Consider the following 23,275-nt stretch of genomic DNA (forward strand, 5'->3'; position numbering starts at 1 on the left):
TTAACCAGTTTAATAATGCCTTATTTGGTACGTATGGTTAGTGCTATTTTACATGTATTCTAGCAGCTCTGATAAGCTGTTCTATCTTTCTTGCCGTTTTTTGAGTTGTAGTAGGTTTTCCTGTTGATGTTAACCGTTCTTCAGTATATGTATTTAAATATATCTACCCTTTTAATTTTTCCATAATTTGTTTTCATCTCTCTGGCATTATATTTTCTATCTTTAACTTTAGTCTTTCCAAAAGAGATTTATAATCCAACTTTACCAGCTATTTCCTGAAATATTAATATCTATATTTTTTTTGTCTCTGACTTCTAATAGAATTGCCATGTTATCTGCATAAACCAGATGATTTACTTCTAACAGAAATTTTTTTATTGTTATAATAAAAACATGCCCTGTTTAGTGCAAGCAGTTGCATAATTTAAAAGGGCAATGGATCACACTTATATTTCCAGAGATAGTAAATTCCCAGATCCCTTTTTAAATTTTAATGGAGTTTTGTTTTTGAAGTTGATTTTTTTTCATTTGGTTTGGTCAAAAACTGCTACTTATTTTTAAAAAGGCATTCGCAAAAAATTCAAAGGAAAGAAACTTGCCAAAAATATATATCAGGAAAAACTTATGATCAGGAAAAAAATGTAAAGAGACTGCTATCCAGAAATATGTATTATTTTTACACATTAATTTTTTTGAAATTTTACATGAAAATACCACTGTGCTTTAATAACAGGATAATTAACTGTGAAGTCTACAAAAAATGAAAAGTACTTAAAAATATAATAATGTAATTTTCAGTTTAAAAAATCTTTCACGTAAGTTGTGTGAAACCAGTGTACCTTTCTCTTGCAACAAAAGAATTATAAAAGTCAATTCATTTTGTTAAAAATAAGTCTTGAAAAAAGTATTTGAATTTTCAGGCGGCTTTTCCTTGCAGTGATCGATCTTTTTTTTTTGTTAATGGAATTGAAGTTTACTTAATTTTGGCCAGAAGCTCTTAATAAACCATCGGGTTTATGAAAGAATCAATGGTTGTGATGTGCTGCTGATATTAGCATATGGAGTCTCTTTGTACTGTTGATTGTTTTACCATTATGCACTTTGCGTATGTATAATGTTCTCTTTGTCTAGAAGTTATACATTTTCTAAACTAAAATGTTAGAAAGACAAATGTTTATTCAATATAACAACTATGATTCAGAATAAATGATTAATTGTTCCTTGATAATATCGGTTTTGACTGTCTGTTATCTAGACAAGAAATTTGTTAGGAATCGTGTAAAGGAAGTTCTATTTTTTTAATTTTCATCAAATATCTACCATCCAAATGTTATTCTTTTTTCTTTGTAAACATGCTTTTATCAATTTTCACTACAAAACTGCTGCCGCCAAATTTTTTGCTTTAGTTATTAATATAATAGAGAATTCAGGTTTTTTTTTTTAAAAAGAAGTCTAGTATTATTTAAAAATGTCTAATAAAACCAACAGAAAGTAGCTTGTTATTCAACCCATTTAATTTATGTCATCATTTCAGCCAAAAGAAGTATCTTATCAGTCGATAAAATATTTGGCTTGGCCGGCCTCTGGCGGGAATGTTAGCATCTTGGCTTTCATTCGAGGTCCCGGGTTCGAATCCCGGTCGCGCATGGCATTTCCACACGTTACAAAAATTGTCACTTATCTCATCCTCTGAAGCAATACCTAACGGTGGTCCCAGAGGTAAAAAAAAAGATAGTAAAGAAGTAAGTTTGAAACTAGTAAAATGAAAATAAAAACCATGTGACAATCTACTCAGGTATATACAAAAAAATATTAAGTAAGACCTTTTATTAAGGTCTTACAAAAAATATATATTCAATATTTTATATTTTTTCTGCTTTGAGTTTCGCGGACCAGATTAATTAAAAACGTTCCAACCAGTCAAATCACAACTAAGTGTAGGTGTAATTTATTGGTTATAAATTAACCCTACAATCGGTAACTTGATTAAATTATTTTCTCATAAGAAAATAAAAACTTGAAAGACAGAGGAGCTTAAAACTATGAATGAACTAACAGCAACCGATAACTTTTCAGTGTAACCTTTTTAATTAAAAAAATCGATATTTGGCTATCGATTCGTTTTTTGAACTATCGAAGATAAATTATCGTTATGTAGTGGTGGACTCGGGAATGGTTAAAAACGCACCTAATGGATGAGGTACAGAAGCTAGAACATCTTTCTTTAGTTTCAAAAATATGCACGGAACTGGAGAATCATTTAGGATTAAATGATAAAGATCTCGGTATGTAATTTGCTAGATATATTATTAAAAGTAATTGTTTTAAATATGTTTATTTTAGAGTAATTTATACTACAGTACTAACCTAATTTCTGATTGTTTACATTTATACTATATAAAAGATTATTTATTTATTTTCTTATCTGATTTTTGATAGTATTTATTATTCTCCTCTTTTAACTTTATTCTATGCAGTTTTATATATTATGTGGTTTATCAAACGTATTGCATTTTGTCAGTACTCTTCAGTTAACTAAAGTTTTATTAGCAGTTCGTTTTGTTGTACGACCTATCTTTATTAGGGTTTTTTAGTCTTTCAGATTTAGTTGTATTTTATTTTCACACCCCATTGTAAACCAGGTTTGCGTTATACATAATTAAAATTTTATTGGTAACCAAAATAACATTTTGTTCAATTTGTGAATTTTAAGATTAACCAGTTCGTTTTATTGATACAGTTGTTTTCTGAACTTATTTTTTCTATTCTATTTCATGGTTATAAAAATTTTACAGCAAAAACAACTTTGAATGAGTCTTGAGTTGATTAAAGCCTGTGTGTGATTGCTTCTAAAAGTAGCATATTCATAAATAAATGTAATTTTCATAAAGAATTTTTGATATATTTTATTTACTTAAAAAGGTAAATTTTATGATTTCTTTAAAAAAAACAAACTGGTCCTCTTGTCTCTTACAGACTAATGTCAGATGATCAGAAATCTACATGTTAAATTGCAATACCATGGTGGTAATCTTTTTTCCAATTTGCATAGGCTGTTATTTGCACCTCATTTGCAATTTGAAACGATATTCTATGTTGGTTATGGTTACAAAAATTGTGAGCAACTTTGTGTTGTTATACTTTAGAATTTTATTAGAGTTAAGAGATTCTTTAGTACTGCTTGGCAGAGCAAGGAAAGCTTATGGCAACTTAAGCAAAATTATTAACCTAAAAATTAACTCCTACGAAATCCAAAAATTGAATAATTTATTTTTATTTGTTAAAAGACAGAAAAAATGGTGATTGGTATTGTAACTTACTAAATACTAAAATTAAGTTAATTAATTTTCTCACTATGTTATTTCATTTCAGTTGAATATATAATTTGCCCTTAGCTTACACCCTTATAACATTTCAATGAATTCAGTAATTCGATTACAGTCATAAATGCTTGAAAAACTAATGTTCATTGTTTAAAAAGTGGTGAATTTTGATAATGTACAGTTTTTTTATTCAGGAGTTTACAAGTTGAGCTAGAAAATGTTAAGCGTATGACTAAATATGGATAAAAATATTACATTGTGCTTCTTAGATAGAAATATCGTTTCTCTGAGATAGAATTCTCATTATTGATAATATTATTTGTGTATTCCATGAAGAGAAATTTGTGGGTGATTTATTAGATGAGCAAATTGATTATTTTTTATGACAAAATCAAACCGTATCGTTTTGTTTTGAATCGCCTTAATAAAAACGCTAAGCACTTCATTGTTATTAAATATTTACTATGCTTACATATATTCTCATCAGAAGTATAACAACACCTATTTGGACTTAAGATACAAAATGGCTGTCAGAATATTTTTTGGTGACGATAAATATGCCGACCAATAATAATTAGAAAATTAAACTTGTTAATTTTTTCATGGGTTTATATTTATAGGAGAAAAGCCTTATTATATTTCTATTGGAATTTTTAGTTAATTACCAAATTATTTTAAAAAAACCAATGTATTTGAAACACAATTAATCAATTTCCTTTTTGCAGAAACAATATTACTCATAGTGGGTTTTAATTCGACTGACATAAGACTCCTAATCTTTTTGTATGATATGGTAGTTTAACCCCTTAGAAGTAATTCACAAAAAACTTAAAATCTCTTGGCTACTTATGTATTAACGCCACCGCAGCTACAGCTGCTGTTTAGGTTATGTTGACTTTGTACGTATATGTTGACTTCGTGTACTGACAAATCGTACGTATATCAAAATAACCTAACTAAATATAACCTATGCTCGCTTCGCTCGCTAACCTCTTATAATTAACATTAAATATGCATAATATATACAACTTATTAATAATATAACCTTAATGTTATAGCACTGAAATCCGATTGACCTACTTTATTTTTAAAGCTGAAGCTGCGGTGGCGTTAATATGTAAAAGGTTAGCAAGCAAAGCAAGCGTAGGTTATATTTAGTTAGGTCATTTTTATATACGTACGATTTGTCAGTACACGAAGTCAACATAACCTAAACAGCAGCTATAGCTGCGGTGGCGATAATATGTAAGTACCCTCTTGCTACCTTTTAAAAAAAATTGTTTTAAAAGTTTTTTAGCATGAATTACGCATATATTATTTTTCATTTCAATTATGCCCTATAATAAAACTGGTTATAATATTTTAATGACAGGTTTACTATGTAAACCTATTAATTATTCAAAAATACATTCGGTTTTCGATACTAATTGTTTAAAACATAATAGAGTTCAATTATTGATGTTAATTTTTCCACAAATAAAATTGTCTGTTGGAAACTTTATGAAAATTTTTTGTTTTGCAATCATGAAGATACTGATGTTCTTTATGTGTAAATTAATTATCATTATGTGCAAATTCAATTAGAGAAAGTAAATTATTTATAAGGAGAGAACACTGTTTAAACAATTGTTAGGAACAACGAGGTATTACTCATTTTAAATATTTCACTGCACGTGAAAGTTAGGTTATTTAATGAAACACTAATCAGTTTGCATTATAAATATATTAACCGATCGACAATACATTTATTTTGTATTTGTATAGTAATTTAAAATATTCAGTTCTATTGAAATTAATGTAAACAATTTATCTTGATTTTTTGAACATGAAGACTATTATATTTATTCAGATACAGATCGTAGCAACTTATTTTTATACTCAGAATGAGATGTTACTTTTCCCTTATTCAAAGTCCACTTGAAATCTGAATACACTGATTTGCTGGGCTGTTCGCTGTTGCTCCTGTATTAGTTCTGGAGCAAAAGTCAGCAACGTGGAAAAAAAACAACAGCTTAAACCTTTAGTGTTATGTTAATTTTTAATTTAGAATAACTTTTGCAAAAATTATTGATATTATTCATATAATCTGGCTTTATAAGGGTGGAAAAATGGAAATTGACAACTTCTTAGGAAATCTGCGAAACACTTCACAGATGGCAAACATTCTGCTCTGGTTTCCAATTCACTTGCAATAAATCAACTTTAACAAAGTTTTACCATTTTGATACGTTGTTTACGGTTAGAAGGAACGGTGTTTTTAGCGAATTTGTTAGCTTAATTACTCGTCAACCCCTTTGAGTAACAAAATGAATTTTATATGGGTTTAAAGTAGTTAGTGCTGTAGAAATTTCAGATTTCTGCCACCTGTCCCACATGTGGGTTTTGGGTTCCAAAAATTAGACATTTTCAAAATCTTACTATTTTGCAGTCCAATTAACAATCCTTTTTTTTTTATAAGTACTTCTAGTACCGAACAGTTAAAATGTAAAAAACAGGCCTGTTACCCTAAGCCTTTCATTATTTATTTTGGGCCCAAAATTTGAAAAAAAGCAACAATATGTAAACGTACAGACAACAATGCAGTGTGTACATTACTATTGTGGCCATGAACGATATAGGTTCGCCAACCTTATGCAGAGAAATTTCCCAGCGGTCTTTACTTTAGAGATATCCCTCGTGTATATATACATTTATTCAATTGAATTTTTTTTACTTGACCTGAAGTTAATTTATTGATAGCCTTGTATATGGTATTAAGGTTAAATTTCTTATTTCTTTGACAATTATTATTTTTTCTGTTAGTTTTTGTTTATAAGTTTATGCTTATTCCTGATTATTATGTTTTGCTTTTTTTTTTGTTACAGCCGAGTTCATTATCAATCTTGCTGAAAAAAATGATACGTTTGACTCTTTCAAGAGTGTACTTATTGAAAATGGAGCAGAATTCTCTGTTAGTATTATTTTATTATTATTACCATCTTTTTTTGATGTGCAATTATAATTCTTAAATATAATTTTATAGTAAAACTTGACCCCTTTTTATTTTTTGTTTTATAAGGATGTAAGCCTATGTTGGGTGATTGCTTTGTCTAGTAAATACTGGATGACTGTATTATTAGGGGGCTTTAATAAGTCTCTACAAAAATAAAGAAGACTTTATAATATTTTTTATTTCTCAAATTAATCTCCTTTCAAGTTTATACATTTAAACAAACATTGCTTTAGGTTTTTGATCGATCCTTATAATATGATTTATTAAAAATAGGCAAATTAACTTCATTTCATGTAAATCTCTTTTCATCAAGCCTCTTCTTCATTAGAAAGCGGTAAGTATGGAGACATGGAAGAACTTTGTAGTGTAATTCAATCAGTTTTTTTCTGTTACGGTTGCAAAAGAGTGAGGGGTACATTGACTTGGTGAAAAATAGACTTCTTTTATTTCAAATACGTTTTTTTTTCTTTATTTAAGCAAAATGGCTTAATATTGCTGGGTTATAGTTTTATTTTTGGTCTAGAAAATCGATGAAGATTATACTAAAAGCATCCCTAAAGTTAGTGGCCTTCTTCTGTTGAAGTTTTCATCTTTTTTTTTTTTTAAGTTTTCAGCAAGTTGACTGTTTTGGCTGTTTGTTTAGCTGATCAACAGCCAAACAGGCTTTCTGGTTGATAATAATATGTTCAAATTTCATTAACTGTTTAGAAATGTCCAGTTGTTTATTAGGTAGGTTAATTTTTTAGGCAATTTTTACATATTTAAATGTTGCTGTGAAATATGATCCGTCAATTCATTTCAGATTCTTATCGTCATAGTGAATTCACATGTTTTTGATCTTTTATCCTCTATCACCATTTCGTACTCCTAATGCAGAACTATTGTAACCCAAAAATTTACGGTTTAGGAGTCATTCCGCAGTACATTTTCGGTACAAAAATATCATATTTTTACAGTTATTGAAATTCACTAAAGCATATAAATATAAAATTATGTTCTGTAGTGTAATTAATAAATGAGCTATGCTGAACTAATGTTATTGTAAAAAAACTTCTATCCCTGTTTTCTCAAGATTCACTTGTTTAGTCTTGCATTAGAGGTGCTATATCTTTTATTTTCCTATATTCTCTGTTGTAACTGCAACAGACCATCCAGAAGTTCAGTTGTTTTTGCTCATATGATCGGTCTGAAAATAATCAAATCGCTTTTAAATTGTTCTGATCAATGGAATTGACTGATCATAATATTTATCTGAGTTACTTTTAGTTTTCTCTGCGGTTTTTCCTTCCATAAGTAATATTTGATCATCACACAAAGCTCTGTTTTGTCCATTTTCTCTTACCAACAATATTTTATCAACTCAAACGACTGCCAACAATAACAGAGTTATGAATGTACTTGACTGAAGCTTGGTGTATGCTCATTGCTGGTTGTTTTAAACTAAGAATGATTTCAAAAATGTACTATGAATGCTACCTCATAACTTTGCGCAGATGAACTTATCAAACCGTCTTTGTATGTATACAGTTATGGTGGATTGTTGCTGTATAGTTAAATAATCATAAGGAAATGTTTGCTCTCGTGATTAAAAATCTACTGGTGAAGCAAACGTATTTGAGCTAAGTAAGTGGGTAGTTCAGCTGTGCAACTTCCAATGATTCTACTTCCCATCCGAGGCTTGGAGAAAAAAAAAAGCTGAATTAGTGATGGAGCTGCCTGTGGGGTAAAAGCAGGTCTTTTATTCCTATTCCCAATTAGTCGATGACCAGTAACTAAATCTAGTTTAACTCAGAACCTCTAAATGAATTTGACCTGAAATCCAACAATTGGAAAGTACAGTTATCATAATTGACGGTTGTTTTTTCTGCTTAAAATGTAATTTGATCTATGATGCGTTTGAATTCATCCCTCACATTATGGCAAATTTAGACATTAATCCACATTTGTATGACTCTTAGGTGAAAATTAATTAATTATTCAACCTTCTAAATACTAAAAAGAAACATTTATTCCTAAAAATTAATAAAATTTATCTCTGACAAAGGAGACAGAACTGTATTTATGTAATACGGTACAATCCTTTGGATTGTGAAATTCTGTATTATTTTTTAAAGTAAATTATCCATCCTTTTAAAATGTTTTAAAACAATCTATAAAAGATTGTATAATTAATTATTCATTTATATAATTAATTTAAATAAATATATAATGTCATTTAAAGTTATTCTTATTTTAACATTATTATTGAAAAGTTGCTGTCTGATATTATGAATCACAATTTTGTTTAAAAAAATCCATTTCCTAAAGATAACTTCCTGTAGAGACTACCACTCATGAATACATATTCTTATATTCTTAAATGCAAATTTTCTTTATCTCGCATCAACATCTTAGTGGAGATCGCATCATGAAGCCTAGCTTTCAGTTCATTAGTGCTGTGAGAATGACGGTAGAATAATTCGGCATTTTAAAAATCTCAGTAAAGAAAAATTACATACAAAATATCTATTGGTTTCACCAAAACATATCACCTTTTTAGAATGTTTCTAAAAGATCTTTTAAAGCAGTAATGGATATTCTCACATTATGGGGTGTAGACCCATCCTGCTGTGAAACCTTATGGTGTCATTCATTGAATAATTTTTCAGTTTATTGTTGAGAAACATCTGATTTATGTTGTTGCATTATTCTGAAATCATAGTTACCACATGGCGGTTGTTATTGTCTAAAATATATTGCCCTATAATTCCATTTGATGTGATTACAGTGTTCACTGTATTATCTATTTTTTACTTTATAACTTTTTTTTTTCTTTGAAATAAATGGTTTTGTTTAAAACTTGTTTGTTTTGATAAAATTAATAAATATTTTTTAAAGTCTTTTCTTAATTTGTTGATGTGATACTAGTTTCTACCCAAAACTTCTATAAATTTGTATGAATGAGTGGCTAGTACATCCTGACTACCCCCCCCCCCCACATCTACTGCATAGAGGAAGCCTCTTCACTATCATAGCCCTATACCAGAGGTCATCTTTTAGATCCTCTAAACTTGGTAACAAAAAATAGTCATGTTTGGCCTCTGTCAGGTTGCCACCGATGCAAATGCCTCAGCAGACATTTCCATCAGTGTATTTACTCAACCTATTTTTGCCTTCGTATGATCTCTTACAACCACAACCTCGGTGGTCAGAACACCACTAATAGCGGTGTAATATGCCCTTCACAAGTCTGTATGTTTAGTGGCTTTTATCTAAGTGTTTGTTGTTGACAGGCAGTTTTCCATTGTCCATTGTTTAGTTGTGATTTTTCAGTGACCGATCAGGAGAGAACAATATATCTGTATCAAGTTCTATTTTAAAGTTGATAAAAACAGTCGTAAATATTTACAAAATATTAACTCAAGCATTTGTTAACCGTGATTTAGGCCAGGTATAAATGTATAACTGGATAAAATATTTATTTTAAAAACGGTCAAACATTTAATGTTGATTATAAACAAACATTCAGGATAACTGGTATTACACTGGAAAATGTAATTTCTATTCAGAATGTGATTATGAAAGATCATAGATTATTGAAAACATCTGTAATGTAGTGCGGGATTATCATATGGGATGTGTTAGTAAATTTTTTCACAAGAATTCAACATTAGGACGCTGAGTAATGAGAAACAGCAACGTATAAATGTCTGTAGTGAACTGAAAGAATGTTAAACTGACTTAGATTCTTACCAAGATCATTACAGGTGACAAAAGTTGGGTTTACAGATACGATACTGAAATTAAGCAGCAATCGTCCCATTGGAAGAACCCAGTTTCATTTGCGCCAAAGAAATCTCATTAAGTGAAATTACAATATGAAACCCTTATTCATCTGTTTCTTTGATACTAATGGAATTATCCCCAAGTTTGTACCTCCTGGTCAGATGGTTAATAGAAAATTCTCTGAAGGAAACGTCCAGAAAAGCGGTAAAGGATGGGCCGAGTCCTTCATCCAATAATGCAAGGCTGCATATTAATTTCATTGTGCCGCAATATTTGGTGAAAAAAACTTAGCGGTTGTACCTCATTCACTGTGTTTGCCTGACAGTTCTGTATGACTGCTTTTTCTTCTCCAGATTATAAATCAAGCTAAAGGAGCCAAGATTTGCCAGTAGACGAAATTCAAGTGTAATTGCAGGTGGTGCTGATTACAATTACCAAAAAAGAGTTTCAGGATGCATTATGTTTATAGCAGAGCTCTAGAATTTGTATCTGAGTTTCCAAGGGGACTATTTTGAAAGTTATGGCACTTTTAAATCTTATATACATTTTAAAGCTCTTTGTTCCATTGTTACAATTTTCTGGTTATGCTGTTATTTTAGGCAATAATGAAACATTTTTATGTTAGCCTAAGTTGGTAATGGTTTTTATGATTTCATTGTATATTTGCAATTATGATTTCTTCTTTTTCAGATGTTTCTCTTTTCTTTTCTCCCAATATTTTCTAAGCGCATGTGCTTTCTTTCATTCTTCACTCAATTTTAAATTTGGATTTGATTTTTTTCTGTTCAACCTGAGGTTTCATTATTTGTTTTATCATATCGCTATAATCTCTTGTGTTTTTACACCTTTAATTTTGATATTTCCTTTTCCCATGTCTTCCTTAACTACTTTAAACTGGTTTTTTTTTCTTTCAGAATTGTCCTCTAGTTTCGTCACTAATCATCCTCAATTTAATGTGACAGAATATTAATCTTTTCATTTTGAATATTGTTGAAATCTTTTCAACTTCTTTTGTATAAATTTTATTGTTTCTTAACTTGTATTCTCCATTTACTCTAATTAATCCTAGAATCTTCCTCAAAATTTTCCTTTCATTCTTTTCTTTTCAATCACCTCCATCACCATCTTCTTTCTTTGTGCTAAACATTCTATAGCATTATTTTAACGATGATGAAGAGTGCTTTCTTGTGTACACACAAGGTCTCCTCAGAAAATAATCAAACTTTATTTTTTTAATCTTTATTATTACTTTTACAGATTATTGGTTCTTGTCCCCTTCAAAGTACTCCCTTCCTTATTCACACTATTTTCTGAGTATTGTTTCTGCTTCATTCGAAATGGATTTTAAGGTATGTGATGAATTTGCTTTAACGTCATCAATAGTCTCAAAATGGCATATTTCATCGCTGATTTTAATTTTAGAAAAAAAAGTCATAAGAAGCCAGGTCTGGCAAGATGGGAGGGTGAGGGAGGACAGTCATCTGATTTTTGGCACAAGACTGACGAATTGACAAAGCTGAGCGTGCAGGCGATCATTGCAGTGAAGGAACCATGAGTTGTCTCGCCACCAGTCCAGTCTCTTTTCACGGATTTTTTCACATAACCATTGTAAAATCCCTTGATAGTATGCACGATTCACCGTTTCACTTTGAGGGAAGAATTCAAAATGCACACTTCCATTAAAATCGAAAAAACAGAGAGCATCACAGACATCGGAATGAGGCTGACGTGCTTTCTTGGTGTGTGGAAACTCTTTGCCAATCCGACCGATTGAACTTTTGTGTCGATGTTGTAGTTGTAAATCCAACTCCCGTTATGATCCTTTGCGTGAATGTTTCAAGGTCATCTACTTGTTCAGTAAGTTGCAGAGAAATGTCCACTCGATGTTCTTTCTGCTGTTCAGACATCAAATTAGGAAAAACCTTTGTTGCGACTCTATGCGCGTTCAGTTTTTCAGTCAAAATGTCTCAGTATGATTCGATCAAGATGCTAATCTCTTCTGTAAGTTCTCTGACGGTCAATAGGACCAGATCGTTGATGCCATCGGTTGAAGTTGAATGCCTTCCTGATCGACGATCATCTTTAATCGATTGATGATTGCTTTTAAATCGTGAAAACCATTCGTAACATCGCATACGATCCAGAACATCATTTCCGTAAACTTGTTTCAAAAGTTGAAATGTTTCTGTGAAAGTTTTCCCCGGTTTGACGCAAAATTTTAGGTTACATCGTTGCTCCTGAAAAACGCACATTACAAAAATCACTACTATTGCTTAAACACGTTACACTCAAATAACAATAACAAGAGAAGTAAGTGAGATATCAACAATCCTAGAACGTGTGGTTACAGAGGAGATTATGTGGAACATAATACTGCCAACCGCACATCACTAAATATCTTGCTTGGTGTGTTATTAAAAATGTTTGATTATTTTCTGAACAGATGTCGTATTTTGGTAGATCCTAAAGCAGTTTATATCTTTCTTACTCTTTCTTTCAAAGGAATAATAATAGGTTTTCGTGTTGGTATTAAATATTCTTCTAGATGTTTACATTTATCAATAATTATAATGTTTCCATAATTTATTTTCATCTCTCTGCTGTTATTTTTTCTATCTTTAATCATAACTTTTATCTTTTCAAAAAAATTTGTAATCCAACTTTACCAGCTATTTCCCGTAATATTTTATCTGTATTTTTGTTGTCTTTTAGTTTTTTTGATAGGATCACATCACCTTCCTCATCAGCCAAACAATTTACTTCTATCTCTGATCATCCTAATATTATTTCTTTAATTATAATTCTTTTCCATATGCTTTATTATTTACAAACCTTTTACTGTGAAATAAATATAATAAATTACTGGCCAAATGAAGTCTTATTCTTACTTAATTTTTTTTTATGTTTGTGTGTTTGTAAAACAGATAAATCAAATGAAAAAAAATAAAAAAATAATTTTATATATTTTTTTATTTAAAAAAAAAATTAATTTCTATTAAATTTTTAAATAACATTGAACAATTTATGTGTAACAATTGTTCGTTAAATTTTCAATTTCAAAATAGTACTCTGTACAACTGTTTTTCACTCACTGAGCCTTTCCCTATCATGTGTCCTTAGTTTACTAAATTTAACAAACTAAAATGAGAGTTCTACCATTTGCTCAGCTACTAGTTAATAAATGGGTATAACGTAATAGAATTATACTTTATTTAAAAGCTACATTTTAAAAGTTCAGGTTACACTAAAACATATCAATAGATATTGCTACTTTGTATTTGTATTTAGTTTCTGTTATATAAAGATATTGTAGTGAACATACATCTTGTAAGCTGTATTTCATATAGTTAACTTCATTTTGAGACAAAGTAGTACGCATTAAGAAATCGATGTTGCTTTTTAATAGGTGGAATTGAAAATATTTACCGTTGGTGCTTATAAGGTTGCGTGCTATTCGTCGATAAAGGAATACCCGACCGATCTCTACCGTAAATATATTTATTTTGTATCTTTATAACATTCTGAATTGTATATTTGAGATTGTATGTATACGTTTCATATTTTTATTAATGTTTGTTTTTTTTGTTGTTGTAGGATTCATTTATTTCAAATCTTTTACGTATCATACAACATATGAGACCAAATAAGTCATCATCAAATATTAATAATGATATAGATAAAACACCTCCATTAATGAGTGCCGATAGACTAGCGAAAAAGTTTCCAGGTCTTGCTATACCTAATGATTCATTTAAATCGATATTAGATAGTAAAGACAATGATAATAATTATGATGAAAACGATAACGATAAAAAGAGTAAAGGGAAACATAAAACTGATAAAGATAAGATTGAAGATAACGATGACGATGGCCATAGTAAAAAGAAACGTAAGAAAATGAAAAAATTATACAATGAAAATGATATGGTCGATGATGCGATAGCAGCTTTAGAGGCTCTGACACCTTCTCAAGTGTACGTATTAATTAATTTATTTTGTTTTTCTATTATAAAATTAAATTTTTATTTGTTTGCGTAGGTTGGTTTATATAAACATGTTTTTTCTTTTTAACTTATTTTTTTAAATTATTTACAGTATGCACCTTGGTTTTAGCTTTATTAAATTCTGATGTTATGTCTTGGTGACATTATAAAAGAGATCTCAACAGAATATTATTATTAAAAATGTGTCATAAGGGTGAGTTTTCAAGATACAAAATTAGGCTGTCAGATCAATATTTGGCACCCAAAAATATACGTGATTTACTATATAAAATATGTCTCTTATTGACACTTAATCGTTGACATTGAAGATATGATTAGGAATTTATTAGAAGAAAAAATATGTAAAGGAGAATGAAGAATAAGAGTTGCCGATGAGACGGTAATTTTAGCCGATAACACGCGTGTGCTTCAAAGATTTTAAGTCCTGGAGGAAGGAATGAAATATAGGAAAAACTAAAGTAACGGAAGTAAACGGTAAAGATAAGCGAAGGAAGAATAGAAAAAGTAAAAAAATTACTGACATTTGGGAAATATGGTGTAAGAGAACAGGAAAGCACAACAGAAGTAAAAGGAAGGATAGCAGTGGCAGTGGAAGCTTTCAATAAGAACAGGAAATTACTGTGGAGTTAAAAGTCTGAATTTTGAGTTAAGGAAGAGGTTAGTCAAACGCTATGTGTGAAGTGTCTTGTTGATCGGAAGTGAAACACGGGTGATAAGGAAAAGGGAGAGGGACTAGATTGAGTTTTTTGAGATGCGAATAGGAAGAAGGATGGGAAAAATAAGATGGACGAATAAGGAGAGGATATGCAGTTACAGGAAATGGAATCTTAACAACCGCATCAAAAGAATTGGAAGAAGGAGAAAGAAAGGGGAGGAAGAAGAAGGATGTGGTTAATAGGTAAGTTGAAAATCGGAACTACAGCAAGTGAAAGAGGGTTTGGGATAGATTTGGATGGAGACTGGTTGCAGTAAGGGACCTACACCGTTAGGCAGAACACCAGATGATTAATAAGTGTTATGTAAATCGATATTGTGTTTATATTTATAAATTTACATTCTTTGTTAAAATTCAATAATTTCTTCGTTTTAAAACGATTATCCACCTCTATCAAACCAGACAGCTGAACTGTTTTCACGTGATGAAACATAATACTACAGTTTATGTGAAAGTAGCTTATTATTCTTCGATTGCCAACTTTACTAAATTACTGAACTATCTAAAAAATCTTTACACTGATTTATTTAAAGTACAATTAAAAAAGTTTCTTTTATAGAAACAATATTATCTGCGTATGAATTTTAAAATAATAGTAATTAACCCTTTGAAGACCAGCTGATTTTTTGTTAAGCTCAGTTTTACGGTAAAGAAACCGACCGGCAATTTTTCGTCAATCTCATTTTACATGAGAAAGATGATTTTGCGAAATTTTGTCAGCATCAAAATGATGTTTGTGCTGATCACATGTTTGATTGTCATGTAGACATGGAAGTCTGCTTGATAGAGGTTACATTTATTACTGTTTAAAATCGCACGTGACATTACAATTAATATTCAGATGGTAAACAAAAATAATTATTATTTTGCACTTAACGACCGTTTGTGTTTTTATTTTAGAGAACATTTAATCGTGTTCGTCGTGTAATATGTAAATGTTGTTCATCGTTATTGTTTTACATCGGCCGTGAAATCATAGTACTTTCAGAGTGAAAAGGAATGCTTTATTTTATTTATTTAGTCTTTTACAATACTGTATTTATTGGTGTATCGAATAGTACGTAAATGAGCCGAGAACATTGTGCGTTTATCATTGTATACGTATTTCATCTTATTGTTTTATTTTCTTTTTCCCAGTAGTATTTATTAGCGTGTTGCTATAATACGCAAAATGTGCGGTGTACTTAGAACACAGAGTGAAATAGATCGGGAACTTAGGAAAGTTCAACCTGATAGTGATTTGTGTACCGACTTCTAAAAATTTTATAAATTTGATAAAAATTTATCAATTTCTCCCTAAAGATCATGGAATTTTCAGGTTTAACACAAAACAGGACAACAATTCTAAAAATTATGATTCCCATCGTAAAATTGTTTCTTGATTATGAGTTTTCAAACTCATTTTTTTTCATTTTTTGGTTTCTTTAATGTTTAGAAAACTTTTTTAATAAGATATGACCACAAAAATATTTCTAGTTGATAGTGCATTGGTTTTCCTACTATTAAAAAAAACAATTAAAAAGTATTAATAATAAAAAATTTTATAAATATTTTAGCACACGCTTACAAATACTCACCGTAAGGCACTGTGAGTTTTTTTAACAACAATAATATGAGCATGTGTTTTTTTTAACCATCTCCAAAAAAGGTCTGGTCCTCAAAGCGTTAAACAATGATCCCATTCAGTGTGTGCTTAAACAATTTTAATTAATACCTTCTGAACTCCGATTTCTTTTTAATTGTTTTTATATTTAGTACCATCATGTGTTTACTTTAACATTATTTAGTGTTTATATTTTAAACAATTAATATAGATTTTAATCGCATCTATAAAATAGATGCGATTAAAATCACATATTATTTTATTTTATAGTTAATATAAAATTATTATAAATTAAACATTTTTTAATTAACTAGTCTTATGATGGTGGTCTAATCAAGGTTTTACCATGGTTTCCCTTGATCCATCCATGCAAATATTGAAGAAGTTCTATTTTTTAATTTGTGAAGTAGCATCTACTCATTTCTGGTATGTTCTGTATAATATACTAGCTAGCCTGTCTAACCGGAACCTGGACCCTTGGATGAATCACGAGCTAACTTGGGTTTGTGGCTTTCGGGTAGGCCAAGGAACCTACCTCCATGGCCGCAGAGCTTGCTTCACTTGCCATTACCAATTTTTGAGAAGGACCAATTTTTGCCCTGGACACCTGCACAGCTTGCTTAAGTCGCCATTCCCATCTACCCAGAGGGCGCCACTTCCTGGACCCCTACACAGTACGTTATCCTCATGGTTGTTAGAATAATACCGATAAATAATATAGTATTCAGGCTTTAGATGCCTGTATGGCAAAGAATTCATAACTTATTTCTTCGTCAGTGTAGCAGAAATATAAAAATGAAGTAAAAGGATTAATCTACTTTTTCCTTAATGAATATCCTTAATTCACAACTTCACCCTCGTCGGGCGAGAAGAAATAATGAATATTTTTAATATATTTACCTTCAAAGGAGCTAGAGCCTCGGTCGACAGCTTAAAACCTTCCCTGGGATAACTCGAATACAAGTTTATTCTCAAAATTTGAAAGTAATCGGTCGGTTGGTTCTCATGTGATGAGAAAACAGACAAACTCTATATATACACATTTCCGAATAACCGTGATTTCTTAGATCAAGAGTGTACCTGGTGCATGCAAAAGTTAGTATTCAACATACTATCAAATACCCGGTTTAAATTTTGAAAATCGGATAATTATTTGCAGAAATATTATAAGAGCACCCTGTTGCACCTCCCAAAACAGGCACCCTGTTTGTTACAGTTGATGGTGATGATTGGTCTAGCCTCCCATGAGGTGCTTGCATACTTCACCTCTCTAGCCTCAGACACAGTCTTTATGGCATGCCCATTATTGTTAAACAGAAACTTTTAACATTTATTTAATATTATTTTATTTAACGTAAATTCTATTAATAATTCTGTTCTTTTTGTAATATTATTCAATCGATCGATTCAAATCATTCAGTTCCAACCCAGTTCACACGGTGATAGATGATCAAGTTCATAGTTCATTAAAGTTTACGCTTCAGCCGGCAAATCTCCACTACTATATATCTATATATATATTTTAGAGATTTTTTGAGATAAAATATATCGAAAAATTTTTTCAGTTATGCCAAGAAACATCGGTAAAAATTTGGTTGTGATTGATCGAGTAGTTTTCTCTTTTTGTTTATCTTGAACAAACAAAAACCCTCTTCCTGTCTATATAATAGTATAGATGTAAATATAGATATGTATTGGGACATATGGCATCACAGTTCTGTGTTTAATTTTATCGTATAGAATTACTATTCTATTGAATGTTACTACACCGTTATTTTATTTAAATCGATTATCCCATCTCATTCTCTCTTCTATAGAATTCTATAGATTTTTTTATTTCCTCTCTTCTTATAGATGTTTAATTTTTATAACTGGTAAAACATTTGTTTGCATTCATACATTTAGTATGTCTGAGCCTCTGTCAATGATGCCGTTTCATTATTTTAACATTTCTTATTTTAAAATGTCCACCTCGTGCGAATATTTATCCTTGGAGCTTCTCAAAGTTTCTCACAACATCTAAATTATAAAAGCTTATTTTAAGTTCACCAATACTTTGCGGTTTAGTATTGTAGAGACCCTACTTTTCAAAACCCCACAAAATAGTCATAGCACTTGAATCTGGAATTCATACCGTGTAATGTCTCCATTTCTTGAAGTGGAACCGATGCGTACTGTATCATATTCTTTTTGAAACCAAGGTAACCTACCAAATTTCTTGACTATTTTTTAAATATGTTTTTATCATATTGACTGTATCAAACTGCAGTAAAGGTTTTTGCGCTACTACTCTCATTTTCAAAGAAATGGGGTCAGTAATTCCCTGGGATTGGACAGCTTACTAACATGGTTTCCACAGGTAGGAAAAGTCAGGAAATATAAATTTAGTCAAGAAAAGTCAAAAACTTTTAGAAAATAATCAGGAAAATTTGCAAAAGATTTCAGAGAATTGCATTATTGTTACCGAATTAAGTTTAATAATATTAGTTATTAATAAAGTATTTTTTAAGTAATGCAAAATATATTTGATATACTTTCCTGTTGCGGGTGGCAACCCCATCAGCAGCACGTTGCAACTATGTGCATCAAGCGGTCATTAACGTGTACTGATCTTACTCACGTTCCGCAATTATTTTTTCATATTGAAGGAGGAATATTCCAAATTGAAGTTAATTTTTTCACCGGTAAAATTCTAACAAAATGTTACCGTTGGAGAAATTTAAAGGTTGTTAACTGTTTTGTTGGAATTTTTCTCAAACTACCAAGATTTTTTTGTATGTTAGGTAATTAATCGCTTTTAAATGTTATCCAAAATTTTTATCTCCCACTGGTACTTCAACTCGCCAGACAAAAATTTTGAACAACAGTTGTGAGAACGGTGGTTGTGGTACATCTGCGTGATCTTTCCTGGATCTTCTGGTCAGAATTGCTATAGCATTTTAGCAGAAAATGATAAATTTGAATTCTCGACTTCTTTTTGTTATAGACGATGTGTCTATGACGGCAGAGATTATGTGTATATTCTATGTTGTAATAATGTGTTAAACAAAGATGGTACACCGATTTATAATACGAAAGGCAAAGTCGATAGGCGGGTGGAATATGTTGAAGAGTTATACGGAGGAAATGAATTAGAAAATGGTGTTATAGAGGAAGAAGAGGATGAAAGGGGAGAAACAATACTGAGATCTGAATTTAAGAGAGCATTAAAAGATTTGAGTGGCAGGAAGGCTCCTGGAATAGACAGAATACCTGCAGAATTACTGCAAAGTGCAGGTAAAGAAGCGATTGATAGATTATACAAACTAGTGTGTAATATTTATGAAAAAGGGGAAGTTCGTTAGACTTCAAAAAGAGTGTTATAATCATGATACCAAAGAAAGCAGGAGCAGATAAATGTGAAGAATACAGAACAATTAGCTTAACTAGCCGTGCATCAAAAATCTTAACTAGAAATTCTATACAGAAGGATTGAGAGGAGAGTGGAAGGAGAAGACCAATTTGGTTTCAGGAAAAGTATAGGGACAAGGGAAGCAATTTTAGGCCTCAGATTAATAGTAGAAGGAAGATTAAAGAAAAACAAACCGACATACTTGGCGTTTATAGACCTAGAAAAGGCATTTGATAAAGTAGACTTGAATAAAATGTTCAGCACTTTAAACAAATTAGGGTTCAAATACAGAGATAGAAGAACAATTGCTAACATGTACAGGAACCAAACAGCAATATTAATAATCGAAGAAAATAAGAAAGGGAGTCCGACAAGGCTGTTCCCTATCCCTGTGACTTTTTAATCTTTACATAGAACTAGCAGTTAATGATGTTAAAGAACAATTTAAATCCGGAGTTACAGTACAAGGTGAAAAGATAAAGATGCTACGATTTGCTGATGATATAGTAATTCTAGTCGAGGGTAAAAAAGATTTAGAAGAAACCATGAACAGCATGGATATTCCGCATTTTTTTAAACTTTTCCTTAATAATTCTGCGGAAATACCTTCCCGAGCGTCTTTTATCCAAACACAAATCCGGTTAAAATCGGCGTTTGATTCTTCCTGCAGGCGTGAGAAAGAAATTTTCATCAGCCATCCGTTTACCGTACAGTTGTTTTAATGCAGATTTGAACGGTTTATTAATGCAGACATCTAGTGGCAATATAGATGTCAATCCGCCTGCAATTATTACTTGGTCTGTCATACCCTTTTTTAAAATGCCTTTCGCTTTATCGGTCGTATGCCCCCGATAACTATCCGTTACTAGCATTCCGGTATTTTTTTTATCAAGTAAATCTCCCGATCGCTTTATACGCATACGATCCATACGCCATACGCAGCTGATCCGATCTAACATTAAGAGTTTCGTCCATCCGACCCGATTCCTGTGCTCTGAAAATAACTCTACGGTAGGAAGAGCTTTTCTTTTAAAAACAATGTACGGAGGTAATTTTGATCCATCAGAAATAATGCAAAGCGTAACAATACACCTTTGTTTTTCATTACCACCGGTGCGAATCGTAACGCTTTTTTTACGGTTTTGTCAAATGGCATATCAGAATATGCGTTTGATCATAGTTTCCTATTTGAAAAGGCAAATAGCCTTTATCTTTTCCAAGATTTATTATGTATTTGTGAAAATGTAAACTTTTTGTTCATAAGCGTCTGGAAGTCGTTGATAAACGGTCGTTTTTCGTCTTATTGACAAATCATTTCGTGCAAAAATCGTGTTATCCATCCACGGCTTGCTTTAAAATCAACTTTATTCAACGATTTAGGGATTTCACGAGCATTTGATCGACACATTTCTGTCGTGACAGCATAGCCGCATTTCCTTTTTTTCCATAACAGAGTCGTAGAATTTTTTTAATTCAATAATTTATTATTATTAAATAAATATTCGCTACATTAGGTCGGAGGTTGTGTGTGGAAGTACGATATTGAAATTTTGAAATGAATTAAAATTTCAGGCCTGACCGGGATATGAACCCGGGACCTTTAGGATGAGAGGGAAGATATTAATACTCCACCTCGGCGACTGGCGACGTCATTAGTTGATACGTGCTGAAATAATAATAACATTAACTTACTCATAAACTTAAAAGAATTGTAATAAAAAAAAAAAACGCGCAATACATGTGAAATTTTATAGGCTATGATTTTTACTGACGATTAACAAAATAATTAAACAATTTAAATAAAAAAATTTTGCTTTCACGGGCTTATTTTATTTATTTAATTTGTTTTCTCATAAGCATTATACGTAGATGTAATTATTGAGAAAATACTAATTCTAAACCGAAAACTGAACCCGAGATTTTCAGTTTATTCTTATTTTTAATATGTGAAACCTGGCTAAACAAATTGTGATCCGGTGTCCAAATCAAGAATCAAACCCGTGACTTTTAGTATATCACTTGGTTTCTTTATTGCGTTACTGAGGTGACAAAATCGATCACAAAAATTAAATGAGACGCGAAAAATTACTTTGTGATTTCTAAGTATAATTTGTGAATAAATCCTTACTAAATGTGTATTTGTGCGTTCGAGTTCGCGCGCATATTTGTTTTATAGACGGCTGGATTGTACTGTGAAATACGGTAGTCTGCTTGAGATAAGTTTAGTAATAATCGTTTTATATCGTGAGTCCCTTATGTACTATTCATTAATATTTGTTATTATCTATATTAAAACAAATGTTCCTGTTGTGTGTTTTTTCTGATTAATTACTAAAGATTGTATGGATTAAGTTGTAAAATTGTCTTCAGATCCTGACAAGGAATCGAATCCGACGCCCTTGGCGTAGCAGGCAAGCACGGTACTTTCTGTGACACTAAACTGGTGACATAAGATTTTTATTTTTAATTACACTATTACATTTTTTAAACTTGTTTTTATATTAAAAGAAATAATAGCAGTATTTAGTAAAAAAGCAAAACATTATAACGGACGCTCAGTAGTGTTTTATTTTATGTCCAAGTGCAATTATAAAATATGCGTCAGTGTAAATTATATCGTAAATTGAATATTAGGTAAAACGAAATAATTTAAAATCTTATCATTACCGTTTGGGTATTGTTGGTTACGTTCCTTTGTTAACGTGTGCATAAGTTTAAGCGAAAATTTGGTTTCTATTATTATTTTAGATAAAAGTTTTCAAATCTGAAAAAAATTAATATTCAGTTATCGGTGTCGGTTGTTATTATGAGAGATGAAACGGTGTAGTATAGGAAATTCATTTTACAGGGCGCGCTTATTTTCATTTCTTTCTGTGGTAGTAGCATAGATTTGTCATTTGAACGCAACGCTAGTTGCAGTGGTGGGGAACGACAGAAAAAATTAAGTGTGTGAGAGAACGAAGCGTATGATATCCTGCAGTCTCGGGATAATTAGAAAGAAATTACAGATGGCCTTACAATACGCAGTTCAGTTTGGATTCTTGTGTCTGTCGTGATTCTTGTTTACCGTTATTATTTCTTAAACATTGTGTATTTTAGTTAGATGATCTCATTATTCATTGATGTAAGTCTTTTTTATATTAATATTATTGTAATATAGCTTAAAATAAGTGTCATTATTTTTTTTTGTTTTATCCATACTTATCACGTAATGAATTTTAGAATGCAATTTGCACTCTTATTATTTTTACAAAATAAATTATTACTATTTATCTCTTATATCCTAACATTTCTAACATTGTTTTCTACTTTTAATACCAGCGAAATAATATCCCAAAAATAAACAGAAATGAAACATTTATTAATTTATAGGTTGGTTATACATTTTAGGTTAATCGGCCAATAAATAATTAACCAAGGAAATAAAATTATTGTATTGTATTCGTGGGTTAAGCAAAGTATGAGCAAATATCAAACCTCTT

The 23,275-nt window shown here is 30.8% G+C and overlaps 1 protein-coding gene and 1 pseudogene across 1 annotated transcript; both read left to right on the top strand.

The window, feature by feature from the left end:
• The first annotated feature begins 2,145 nt into the window (after positions 1 to 2,145).
• Positions 2,146 to 22,214, top strand: LOC142325559 (ATP-dependent RNA helicase DHX8-like). Its single transcript, XM_075367448.1, has 4 exons — positions 2,146 to 2,285; positions 6,188 to 6,273; positions 13,675 to 14,054; positions 22,164 to 22,214. The coding sequence occupies exons 1-4, from the start codon at positions 2,192 to 2,194 to the stop codon at positions 22,168 to 22,170; spliced, it is 567 nt and encodes a 188-aa protein (XP_075223563.1). The 5' UTR covers positions 2,146 to 2,191; the 3' UTR covers positions 22,171 to 22,214.
• Positions 22,215 to 22,772: 558 nt separating this feature from the next.
• The window catches only part of LOC142325784 (activating signal cointegrator 1 complex subunit 3-like), a 68,502-nt pseudogene continuing 67,999 nt past the window's right edge, over positions 22,773 to 23,275 (top strand).

This window comes from Lycorma delicatula, chromosome 5 (assembly GCF_047948215.1).
Source record: "Lycorma delicatula isolate Av1 chromosome 5, ASM4794821v1, whole genome shotgun sequence".
NCBI classification, from domain to species: Eukaryota; Metazoa; Arthropoda; class Insecta; order Hemiptera; family Fulgoridae; genus Lycorma; species Lycorma delicatula.